Genomic DNA, 12,547 nt, shown 5'->3' with positions numbered 1-12,547 from the left:
TGGCAATAATCAATAGCTTACCAACCAAAAAGAGTCCAGGACCTGATGGATTCACAGCCGAATTCTACCAGAGGTACAAGGAGGAACTGGTACCATTCCTTCTGAAACTATTCCAATCAATAGAAAAAGAGGGAATCCTTCCTAACACATTTTATGAGCCAGCATCATCCTGATACCAAAGCCTGGCAGAGACACAACCAAAAAAGAGAATTTCAGACCAATATCCTTGATGAACATTGATGCAAAATTCCTCGGTAAAATACTGGCAAACCGAATCCAGCAGCACATCAAAAAGCTTACCCACCATGATCAAGTGGGCTTCATCCCTGGGATGCAAGGCTGGTTCAACATACACAGATCAGTAAATGTAATCCAGCATATAAACAGAACCAAAGACAAAAACCACATGATTATCTCCATAGATGCAGAAAAGGCCTTTGACAAAATTCAACAACCCTTCATGCTAAAAACTCTCAATAAATTAGGTATTGATGGGACGTATCTCAAAATCATAAGAGCTATCCATGACAAACCCACAGCCAATATCATACTGAATGGACAAAAACTGGAAGCATTCCCTTTGAAAACTGGCAGAAGACAGGGATGCACTCCCTCACCACTCCTATTCAACATAGTGCTGGAAGTTCTGGCCAGGGCAATCAGGCAGGAGAAGGAAATAAAGGGTATTCAATTAGGAAAAGAGGAAGTCAAATTGTCCCTGTTTGCAGATGATATGATTGTATATCTAGAAAACCCCATTGTCTCAGCCGAAAATCTCCTTAAGCTGATAAACAACTTCAGCAAAGTCTCAGGATACAAAATCAATGTACAAAAATCACAAGCATTCTTGTACAGCAATCACAGACAAACAGAGAGCCAAATCATGAGTGAACTCCCATTCACAATTGCTTCAAAGAGAACAGAATACCTAGGACTGGAAACCATCATTCTCAGTAAACTATCACAAGGACAAAAAGCCCAACACCCCATGTTCTCACTCATAGGTGGGAATTGAACAATGAGAACTCATGGACACAGGAAGGGGAACATCACACTCCAGGGACTGTTGTGGGATGGGGGGAGGGGGGAGGGACAGCATTAGGAGAAATACCTGATGCTAAATGATGAGTTAATGGGTGCAGCACACCAGCATGGCACATGGGTACATATGTAACAAACCTGCACATTGGGCACATGTAACCTAAAACCTGAAGTATAATAATAATAATAAACAAGAATTATTTTTAATCAACATGTTGATTATATAAGAAATAATGTTCTAAAATGTCTTTAAAATATTTTTCTGGGAATAAGTGAAAACCTCCACCTATGTTCATGTAACTAATTTTTGACTTTTCAAATCTTTTATAAAAAGAAATAAAATGCCATTCCTGATCCTACTTGTCGGCAAGAAAGATGAGAGATCTTGAAATGGCTCCTGTGCCCAAAAGTATTTGTCAGTTATCATAGAGCCCGAAGTGCAATACTGAAGATGTATTTCTTATCCATACCGGCATGTAATACTCAGCAGTAAAAAGGAACAAAAACGCCAAAAGGTCACATACTGTATGATTACACACCACACACACACAGACTCTCTCACACACACGTATGTATCTGAAACATTCTCAGAATGACTAAACTATAGTAATGGGGAAAAGGTCAGTGGTTTCCAGGGGTTACAGAGGGGAGATAGAAGGAGGCTGGATATGACTATGAAGGGGAAGCAAGGGGAAGATCGTTGTGACAATAGAATAGTTCCCTATCTCAATTTCCATGGTGCTTTTCCCAGTCTACATGTGTGATATATACACAGTATACCAAGTATCAGTTTCTTTGTTTTGACATTTAACTGTATCTACATAAGATGTAACCATTGGGGGAGACTGGGTGAAGGATGCACAGGACCTTTCTGTATTATATTTGGTACTTTCTGTGGGTCTATAATTATTTCAAAATAAACATTTTCTGTTTTCAAACAATGGTGTGTTTCTCTGACTCTAAGAAATTTTTCAGCAGAAAAAAGATCCGTGATAATGGTGATTGGGGTAGTGCAGTAGTGGAAATAGCAGTGGAGAGGGGAAGTATGAAGTTCTTAATCTGGATCAAATACGGTGCTAAGTACTTTATGTTCAATACATGTATTATTTTATTTAATCCTCAAAACAATCTCATTATTGGAAAATTCTTTTGTTTTGTAATAACTTGCCCAAAGGAATAGGAGTTTATAAACCCAAGAGCTGCCCATGGAAGAAGCATTATTAGAGCCATCAGGAAACAGGGCGTTCAGTGAGTTAGACCAAAACAAAAGAAGGATAGATATTAGGAACACTAGAAGGGACACATCATGCTAACATCAAAATGGAAAAATCGTCTACTTCAGAGTTGTGTTGAGAGTCTCCTTGTGAATATCATTCATAATAAGAGAGCACTGATTTTTTTTTTTTTAAAAGACAGAGTCTCACTGTCACCCAAGCTGCAATGTAGTGGTGTGATCCTAGCTCACTGCAGCCTTGAACTCCTGAGTTCAAGTGATTTCCTCGCCTCAGCTTTCCAAGAAGCAAGGGCTACAGGCATTCACCACTACACCTGGCTAATGTTTTATTTTTTATAGAGACTGAGTCTCACTGTGTCACTGAGGCTGGTCTTGAACTCCTGGTTTCGAGTGATCCTCCCGCCTTGGCCTCCCAAAGTGCTGGGATTACAGGCGTGAGCCACCATACCTAACCTCAGAGAGGGCTGACTTTTGAATCAGCCATTCTAAAACAGTGGACCTAGAAAGAGGAAATCTTCTACCAGTAGCCTTCTTTCTAGATAGCAATCCAACAGGCCAGAAGAAATTTGGGGTCTCATAATCTGATACCAGTATTTTCTCCTCAGTAGTGAAAAGATTTGAATTAATGCATTCACTCTAACCTTGTTTTTAGGGAATGATGAGGTAATAGTTAAAGAAAGTAGACAAAGGTTAAAGTAATCAGAAATGCTGAACTTTCAAAAAAAGCTGGCCCTAATATTCTCCATCAACTGGCAGTGTTCCCAGTGATGCTTCTATCACAGACTGTGATAGAATTGGCATACATAATAATCCTTTCTTCTTCAATAATGTAGTAAGACATCACATCCATATATTTCCCAAATAGGACTGCCACTGCATATCTAGTTAAGGAGTTATCGTTCTACTATTTCTGTTGAGAAATGACACTGAAGCAAAAAACTTTTAAGTTTTTGAGGGGTTCTGTTGGCCACTTAAAATACACTTGATATATGACCAAAATTCATTTAATTAACTAAAAACAAATAGTTGTGAATTACACAGAGGGCTTCTCTCAGCCACATGCTTCTCATAGATAATGTAATAAAGATCATTGATAAGTAATAAAAAGTTGCATTTCTCACATGGAAGAGGTCCCATAATACAGTTCATTCTAACGCTGAGGGAGTGGTGCCCTCTAGCAGTGCATGTGAGAAATATTATCATTTAAGTATATTAAATATAGCAAATAAGGATCTCCCAGTATCTTAGCTACTCTCAGACATAAGGGGTAATTTGACAGTTGGTTTTGCCTTTTCTGAGCTACTAGAAACCTACTGAAGTTTTACTTCCATGTGCACTAATTTTTTAAGTGCCAGCAAAGGTTAGATTCTAATAGTGCCCTTCTGGGGATTTACCAATAACTTTTAAAACCTCATTATCTGTGAATGTCACATAGAACAGGTCCCTTTCACTTTTCCTTCAAACCTCTCCTAGGTCAGTGTTTGGGGTTGAGAATAAAGGGTACAAATAGGAAAAAGCATCATCCTACAAGCTGAACAGCATCTCAGGTGCAAAAGATGGTCACAAAATGGGAGAATATTAAGAAATCCATTAATGGCTCAAGTATTCAAAAACTCATGGAGTTCTGACAGTTTTCCCTTAAAAGCACCACAGTTTATGGTTACAACTGATAGATTTGCAGGGTTAGATAACTTAAGAAGCTAATTAGGTAAATTGAGTAAACAAAAGAACTTGAATTTTTATTTATTTATTTATTTATTTATTTATTTTTTTGAGACAGAGTCTAGCTCTGTCCCCCAGGCTGGAGTGCAGTGGCATGATTTTGGCTCACTGCAACCTCCGCCTCCCAGGTTCAAATGCTTCTCATGCCTCAGCCTCCCCAGTAGCTGGGATTACAGACGTGTAACACCACGCCTGGCTAATTTTGTATTTTTAGTAGAGACGGGGTTTCGCCATGTTGGCCAGGCTGGTCTCGAACTCCTGGCCTCATGTGATCTGCCCACCTCGGCCTTTCAAAGTGCTGAGATTACAGATATGAGCCATCACGCCTGGCCTTGAATTTTTAATTCCATTTTAATTAGTGAAAGATGTTCCAGCCAGTCTTATCTTGATAAGATATCCAAAAGATTATATGCACACAAATGGTACATTACAAATGCTTCTGAAACTGAAAGGTGTGTTTTCTGGTTTCTGTGTGTCTGATATGCTATTTCAAATCCTGTAAAAGCAAAATATAGTTTTTTGACAAATATGCCCATGTGTTGTGCTGTTTGATTTATGCAAACTCGTTTCAAATGCAACTGCAGAATTCCTCCTGAATGGATGAAAAATGTCTGCCTAAAGTGATAAAAATATATGTGTAGAAAGATACAGTTTTAAGAAGGGATTTTTATATAATACAGATTTGTAACTCTATTTCAGAAAATATCATTTAAAAAAAAACTTCAAGAATACCTGACTTTTTTTTTTTTTACTTTTTAATGTCAGTTCAGGGGTTTGCATTGAGTCGGCTCTACTGAAACACTTTTCTGTGACTTAGCTTATGTGGGATTGGTAAGTAGGGGAATGATGTCAGTATAACATAGACCCTGGATTTGTTCAGGTATTTTACTAAGTAGCAGCAACCAAACACAAAGCCCAAGAACACAGATTAACACAGCTAGCCAAGGGAAAATACCTACTGCACATGACTCCCATTCATGCCACATTCTTCCTGTTGGTGCAGTTTGGCCACGTACTCTAACGTGGCAGTGCTTATTGTGTAATTCTCGATCTTTCTGCAATTTGCACTTATTTCATAGCTTAGCAATCTCAACTCTTCCTTCTTTCTTCCATCAAGCTACCTTCTCATGCATGTGCATACACACATACACACACTGTATTTTTTATCGTAGTTATTATGAATTTAACTTATCTTTTTAATCATGTTTATATTTAATTATGTTTGATAATTACTAGGATGGTTATTGTTTTTGTAGTGTTCTCGTTACATAAATATTGAGTAGGTATGTCCTGACCCTATCTTTTTCATAAACCCTACAATTTTTATTACATGATTTTGCAGACCATAGAAGAAATGCTTTTATCTCATTAAAGCAAAAATATCTGTACATCTGTACTTGCACTCTACTTATTAATTGTACTTATTATCATTGAATTAATCCCAGAATTATAGACTTCCCTCATAAATCTGAGGTAAACAGATTGAGATATCAATTGCCTACTAGATTCATTTTTAAAATTTTACCTTCACATGAGAATACCAGCCCCAGGTGTACATTGCATGGCCCCATAAAAAAGTAACCTTTCCATATTTATTTGTTTCTAGGCAGTTACTGAAAGTATTTCCACAACAAAAGAATGTAATCAAGATTTGTCTTGCTTCCACTGAAGGTTACTTTCATTTTTAAACATCATTAGCCTATGATTTAGGAACTTTTAAGAAATTGGCCCCCATTACCCCCCAAGCCCCCGCATTCACATAACACACACCACCAGTTCTCCTTCAAGTAATTTGTGATTTATATTTCAACTTTACATTCAACATGGTCTTAAATATTAAATTCCACCAGGTCAAACTGAATGAGTCAGGGTTTTAAAATATGATAAAATTAAGATTCCAAGAAATGAATCCTTTCATTCGAAAATCTCTTCTTGCACATTAATTCAATTAACTCAGAAGAAAATATTTTCCAGGAAAAATGTCTTTTATTTTACTTTGGTGAGAATACAAATATGTATCTTTTGTTTTAGGAAAGAAATAATTCTCTGATAGTGTTTCCATATAACTATGCTACTGGTGTTAGCATGAGTGAATTTTTTAGAACACTAGTGGTAGCATATAATAGAGCTATCTCAATACCTACACTCTAAGAACAAGTCACAGCTTCTCCTAAATGAGCCAAGCGTTGCATTAGGCACTTGCAGTGAAAAGCTAAACAAAACCCTGTGTTTAAGAAGCTTACGGAGGGTGACAATACAAACAGTTCAGCATGTTCTCTAATAGAGATATATATGAAGAGTGCTATGGGACAAAGCAGAGGTGGCGACCATATCAGAGAGTGAATGCTTTAACCTACACAATTAAAAAAAAAAATTCTTATGGAGTTCCTAATTTTGTTTCTTTCTCTTTCAATTTTCTGAAATTTTAAAATGTTTGTTCACTTGAACATACAATAAATTTTCTTTAAAAGAGTCCCTCAACAGGGAGATGAGAATATTCTGTGTCTTGGTCTTCATGGTGGTGTATACCAAATTCACCAAACTGTACACACACAAATGTACATTTTACCAAATACAAATTGTACCTCAAAGTTTAATAAATCCATCAAAACATAACAGTGCTACATACTTCTAAAAAATTAGCTTCCTCCCTTTGATGACCAAGGTAGCAATAAGTGTATTAGAGAAAGAAAAAGATGCCGGGTGTGGTGGCTCATGCCTGTAATCCCAGCACTTTGGGAAGCCGAGGCGGGCGGATCACGAGGTCAAGAGATCGAGACCATCCTGGCCAACATGGTGAAACCCCATCACTACTAAAATACAAAAATTACCTGGGCATGGTCATGCGTGCCTGTAGTCCCAGCTAGTCGGGAGGCTGAGGCAGGAGAATCACTTGAACCTGGGAGGTGGAGGTTGCAGTGAGCCGAGACTGTGCCACTGCACTGGCAACAGAACAAGACTCTGTCTCAAAAAAGAAAGAAAGAAAGAAAAAGACTAAGGAATTATCTCATGGAAGACTGTCTTGCGTAATAATTATTTTTTATACTGTCTTTCAGCTGTAGGTCCAGATTTTTCAAGAACACTCTTGAAAAGAGTAACTCTTGTCAAAGTGGGAGGTGAAGTTGTCATTGAGTGTAAGCCAAAAGCGTCTCCAAAACCTGTTTATACCTGGAAGAAAGGAAGGGACATATTAAAAGAAAATGAAAGGTACTGTCTTGAATTATTTTCAATATTTGGTTAACCTGTAAAAATTTGTTGGTCTGTTATTAATAGTTCTAAGGGGAAGGTGGGGTGACTATCTGCTGTTCCTGGACTAAGTGTTAAAAAAAGAACAGAAGCTTTGGAAGGATGAGTGGTAAGTTATTGATCTTTATAGTTCTTCTGGATTTGGGAATTCTACAAAGCACTCCCTGCAGAGATAGATCACATGATCCCCACTGAAGACTGCCAGAGGTGCCTGAAGATGAACAGCTAGAAATATCCTCCTTAATTTTAGCCTGAAATTTTTGTAGATTTCCCCACCTTTCCCCATCCTAAGTCCTTTGGTATATGTAAATAAGCCCATGTCTTATTTGCTATGACAACCCTTCAATTATTTGGCAGTGGCTATTATGTCTCCTGTTAGTTTCTCCTTTTTTGAGGCTGTCTCAAAACTCATTCAAATCTCATTCTTTTCAAAACTCATTCTTCAAACAGCAGATTATTATGCTTTTTATTTCAACTACATCTTTTTGAGACAACAGGTTTTTTTCTTTCTAATATCTAAACTCTTCATCTATATATTTCTTATACATGAATTACATTTAGAATGCCTGCAGTGTATACAATGCAAATATTTAGGAGTTATTTGAGGTTTTACTTTAGCTTGCATGAAATGCCAGGTGTCTCTAAGACCTTTTCTTGGCTGTCACCCCTATAAAATATCCCCTACCTTTTTCTATGATCTACTTAATCTGTTGCAAAATGGTAATTATGCGTGAATCTGTTTGTCACCTATAAGACAGGATTTGCCAGCTGTATATATAATGATTTTAATGCTAAAGGTCAGGTACTCAAGGATGCAAGAAGGAAGCCTATAAAAATGTGTATGTATCTACCCTTTACACCTGTACACCTTTGGATTTGCATATACATATTAGATCTGATGATGACAGTGTTGTGCATTTTAATGGTTTTTGTAAACAAACCTGATATGGTTTATAAACGGTGTATTCATACTTTTTTTAACACTTGCTATGGACTAGGGAGTAACAAATGTATTAAATTCGTAGTATACATCCCTTTCTGATTTCTGGTGTATCAAGAAAGCAGTGTAGTTCATTGAATGTTGACATGGCGTTCAAATTTGTAGCCAAACCTGAAAATCAATAACATAATTGCTTATTTTGCAGTCTTCAACATGAGATTCATTTTCTATTTTATTTACTTCAGTGTTTCTTAAAATGTGGCACGTGAGATTACTTTTAATAGTCATGTACTTACTTTTAATATAGTTGAAATATAACTGGTATGTACCACATGTATTTCTCAGAATAAGGCTACATTTTAAAAGTTTTAATTTTAAAATGACACTAAGAAAATAATAATACGGGTATTAGACATGTCAAAAATCATGAATTAATAAAGTTATAATAACACTGTAGGTCAATCAGGAGAAGTTAAGCTATGCTACTGTAACAAGCAACCCCGAGTTCTGCCTTATAACAACAAAAGGCAATTTCTCTTTTATGCCTAGTTTACATCAGTGGTTTGATAGTGGCTCTGCTCCTCTCTAAGGCCAGCCTGGTGGACCAAGATGCTCTGGAAAATTGCCATTGCAGAAGGAAAAGAGCCAAACATGCATGGGTTCTTAAAGCCTCTACTTAGAAGTGCAACACTGCACTTTCACTCACATTTCATTGGCCAAAACAAGTCACATGTTCCTGCAACCCAGCAGGGAAATATAATCTTACTATGTGCCTGGAAGAAAAGAGACAACCTAATATTTTGAACAGTGTTAATGACTGCTTACAACTGCTACAGCTTAACCATTGTTACAAGCTAATTAAATTACCTTTGGGGAAATAGTATGCCAGTATCAAGAATTCTATATGATATGTGAATTTAATTGATTGTTTCCACCACTTGACTTACCACAAAGCTTGTCTTCATCCAGATTTCATTCTATCTATTCCTGACTTGACTAATAAGGTCCAAATATGCTTCAACATTTATTTTGCACTAAAATATATATTTAAACTGAGGAAACTCCCCATCAATACCTAATTCCTGCTATTTATCGCCTCCACCTTCTCTGTCAGCAGGCTAGTCCCAAACTATCAATATTAGCACTTATTCTCCACATGAGTGCTGTGTTCTCACAGTTCTGATCCTCCTTTCCACCTCACTCAGAATGTATTAACCAGATATGATGATTTTGTTAATGTAAATGCATTAAAAAACTGGCCAGGTGTAGTGTATAGGGGAATGCTGGGGACTTCAGAGTGTGCCCCATCCAAGGGAGACACCTGCCACTCAGCCATATGGAGACACAGGTCAGGTGCCTCCTCATCTTCTTGTTCTTCAAGAGAAACTAGAAATCTAGACTTTTGTTTGAGCTTCCAGTTTTTAAATGTCAGCAACTAATTTTTATTTTGATGGATGTACAATATAAACTGTGTGCTTATAGACCAGGTTTACTTCACGAGCCATTGGTTTTTAACTTCTGAGAAGATCAAGTGGAACATTTCATAGTTTCTGAAATGGGTGAACAATAAGAAAGACTTTACGATTATTTTCTCATTGGCAGAGAAGAGATTCTGCCATTTTTCTCATTTCTTTCTGATAGAGAAGAGGGAAAATTAAGTGGATGAGTGAGAAAAAGCAATTATAGATGAAACTGATGAGTAAAAAATTTTAGACCTCCTATTTTGGGAAAGGATTGGCCTGGTAGACCAACATGAAGTGCAAAATTCTTTGACTATACAGCTTTGAGTAATAATTTCTAATGTACTGCCTCGTTAGCCTTAATTCTCTTTTGAGATGTAGAATCTTCGGAATCAAAAGGCAAGTCTTTAACCTTTGATTAAAAATATTATTAATCCCTTAAGTAAAAAAAATACTGGCATAACACAGTGAAACAACACTTAATGATCAAGCACCCTTTCATTAATGTTCTGCCTAGATTCTGTGTTTTGAAAGACTTTGCTAAATTCTTACTTATTGACATTTAATTTCAATTTTAATTAATCAACTGCCTACAAATGAGTTTACAGTAGCGGTACTAGAAGCAACATTTTAAAAATTAAAAAGGTTTTGTCTCATCTAACCATATGGTGATATTGTAGTTAGCTAAGTGGATATAGATTCAGAAACACTGGTTTAACATTAACATGTTCGTTATCTTAAAAATATGTTTAAAATATGTTCTTGTTTTGGCTTTCCATTCTTTTGGAAATATACAGCCTATTCACACCAGGCTTATCTATGTTAATCCAAGCATCTAAATGAAAGATTGAAAATTCAAGTAATTTTATAGCATTCTTCTTGGGTAGGCAGAATATCCGTAAACATAAAACATTTCTTATTGCCTTGTATATGTCTCCAGCAATCAGTGTAGGCAATATCAGGCATTTAAAACAGGGAAGACCTGTCACATAGCTCAAGAGCTTTCGTCCTCAGGAGAGGTCTCTAGTCACCATGAACGCAGTTGGAATCATCTGGATGAATTGAGGAATTAAGCCTGCTAACTGCATAAGGTTGATTATTTTATTTACTTTTAGTTTTTAGACATAAGGTACTTTGAAGCAGGTAAGACTCAGGTAAGACTGAAGTTGACCTATTAAAAACAAAAACATTAAAATACAGAAATAGCAGAATCATTAATAAAAATCCGAGAATCCTAGAATTATAAGGAGGTATACAACCATTGTATCAAGCAGGTTGGATGCTTTTGGTTGCAATAAGAGAAACCCAACTGAAAACTGGTTTAAGGACAAAAGAGAATTCATTGGCTCGTGTGTTTGAGAAGATCCAGGATGGACTGCAACTGCAGGTATGACAGGGCTCAAGTGCTCACACAGTATCATCAGGACTCTGTCTTGCTCTCTTCCTGTCTCACCTGCACCTTTGGCTGTGTTGGCTTCTTTTCCAACAGGCTCTCCTCTCCTGCTAGTAGGATGACTACTGGAGCCACGTATTCACCCTCTTCCAATGTATCGCAGTGTCTGCTGATCAGGCAGACATGAGTCATGTGCTTGTCCTAAGAGGCACATGGGGAAGCCTACCTCAAACCACATGGACTGAGAATGGGACAGGGGTTTTCCCAAATAAATCAAGCTGCTATCACCAGAAGAAGAGGGAATGGATGCTGCGCAGAGGCTGATGCCAAATTCCTACCATAATCACAGAGCCCATCTTCCATGCCAGGGCAGGGATCCCCACAGTGACTGGGCCCACATCCTTCCCTGGTTGCTAATAATGGTGGAGACCTAACTAATTGTTACATTATGTCCTTGCAACTTCCACTCATTTTTGGTTTCACTTTATGGAATTTTACTGACAAATCAAATTGTTCTCCAGCACCCCTCCCTTCCCTTTCTATACTGGGGGGCTACCCTATGTTCTCTTTCAATTCTTTTCTAAGCCCAAATGTCCCCCTTGTATCTGATTTTCTTCAGACAGCGTTGTTTGGCATCCTCTCACTGTTTTGGTCGTTTCCAAGCAGTTTTTTTTTTTTGTTTTTTTGTTTTTTTGTTTTTTTTTTTTTTTGAGACGGAGTCTCACTCTGTCGCCCAGGCTGGAGTGCAGTGGCGCAATCTCGGCTCACTGCAAGCTCCGCCTCCCGGGTTCACGCCGTTCTCCTGCCTCAGCCTCTCCGAGTAGCTGGGACTACAGGCGCCCGCCAACACGCCCGGCGAATTTTTTGTATTTTTAGTAGAGACGGGGTTTCACCGTGATCTCGATCTCCTGACCTCGTGATCCGCCCGCCTCGGCCTCCCAAAGTGCTAGGATTACAAGCGTGAGCCGCCGCGCCCGGCCTCCAAGTAGTTTTAATAAGGGAAAAAGTAGCTTTATTTATCTCCACAGAAAAGGATGATGATTATTATTGTTATACTACAGAGAAAAAAATGATCTTCAGTGAGTTTGGATTAGTAAAGCAAGCAAGTGAATGATATAACATAGAAAGACCACTCGCTGCCACTGTTTATTTTTAAAAATTAATGTGGTGCTTAGACAAGAAAGTTTAGTTGTCTGGAAAAATCACCGAGACAAAATATTTTATTTTTCACTATAGCCAAATAAATGAGTAAACTGTTACTCTCGTTAATGTTGCATAAATAAAGCCTTCTTATTCCTATGCTTAAGGATTTCCCCCCACCCTTTTAAATATTAGACTAATACATTATGTCAAGCAAATGGATAATAAGCAGGTATAGGTATGCCACTGAATTTTTCCAAAAAGAATCTCACACCTGCAGCCTGCATGTCGCAGGCTCCAGCAGCATGACTGTTTTGTGAATCTAGCCCATTCCAGTTTCATTCCATGGATGCAGCACTCACTGGGTATTT

The 12,547-nt window shown here is 37.6% G+C and overlaps 1 protein-coding gene across 12 annotated transcripts in view; it reads left to right on the top strand.

Moving 5' to 3' along the window:
- Positions 1-12,547, top strand: part of CNTN4 (contactin 4) — a 985,842-nt gene that overhangs the window by 838,714 nt on the left and 134,581 nt on the right. For all 12 annotated transcript variants that reach the window (XM_055259613.2, XM_055259617.2, XM_055259612.2 and 9 more), the window contains one exon: positions 7,054-7,204. In XM_055259613.2, coding sequence (XP_055115588.1) covers positions 7,054-7,204 — 151 coding nt within the window. The remainder of the gene's footprint in view (positions 1-7,053; positions 7,205-12,547) is intronic.

This window comes from Symphalangus syndactylus, chromosome 21 (assembly GCF_028878055.3).
Source record: "Symphalangus syndactylus isolate Jambi chromosome 21, NHGRI_mSymSyn1-v2.1_pri, whole genome shotgun sequence".
NCBI lineage: Eukaryota > Metazoa > Chordata > Mammalia > Primates > Hylobatidae > Symphalangus > Symphalangus syndactylus.
Note: the sequence above shows the minus strand (reverse complement) of the source record. Positions and strands in the feature narration are given on the sequence as shown.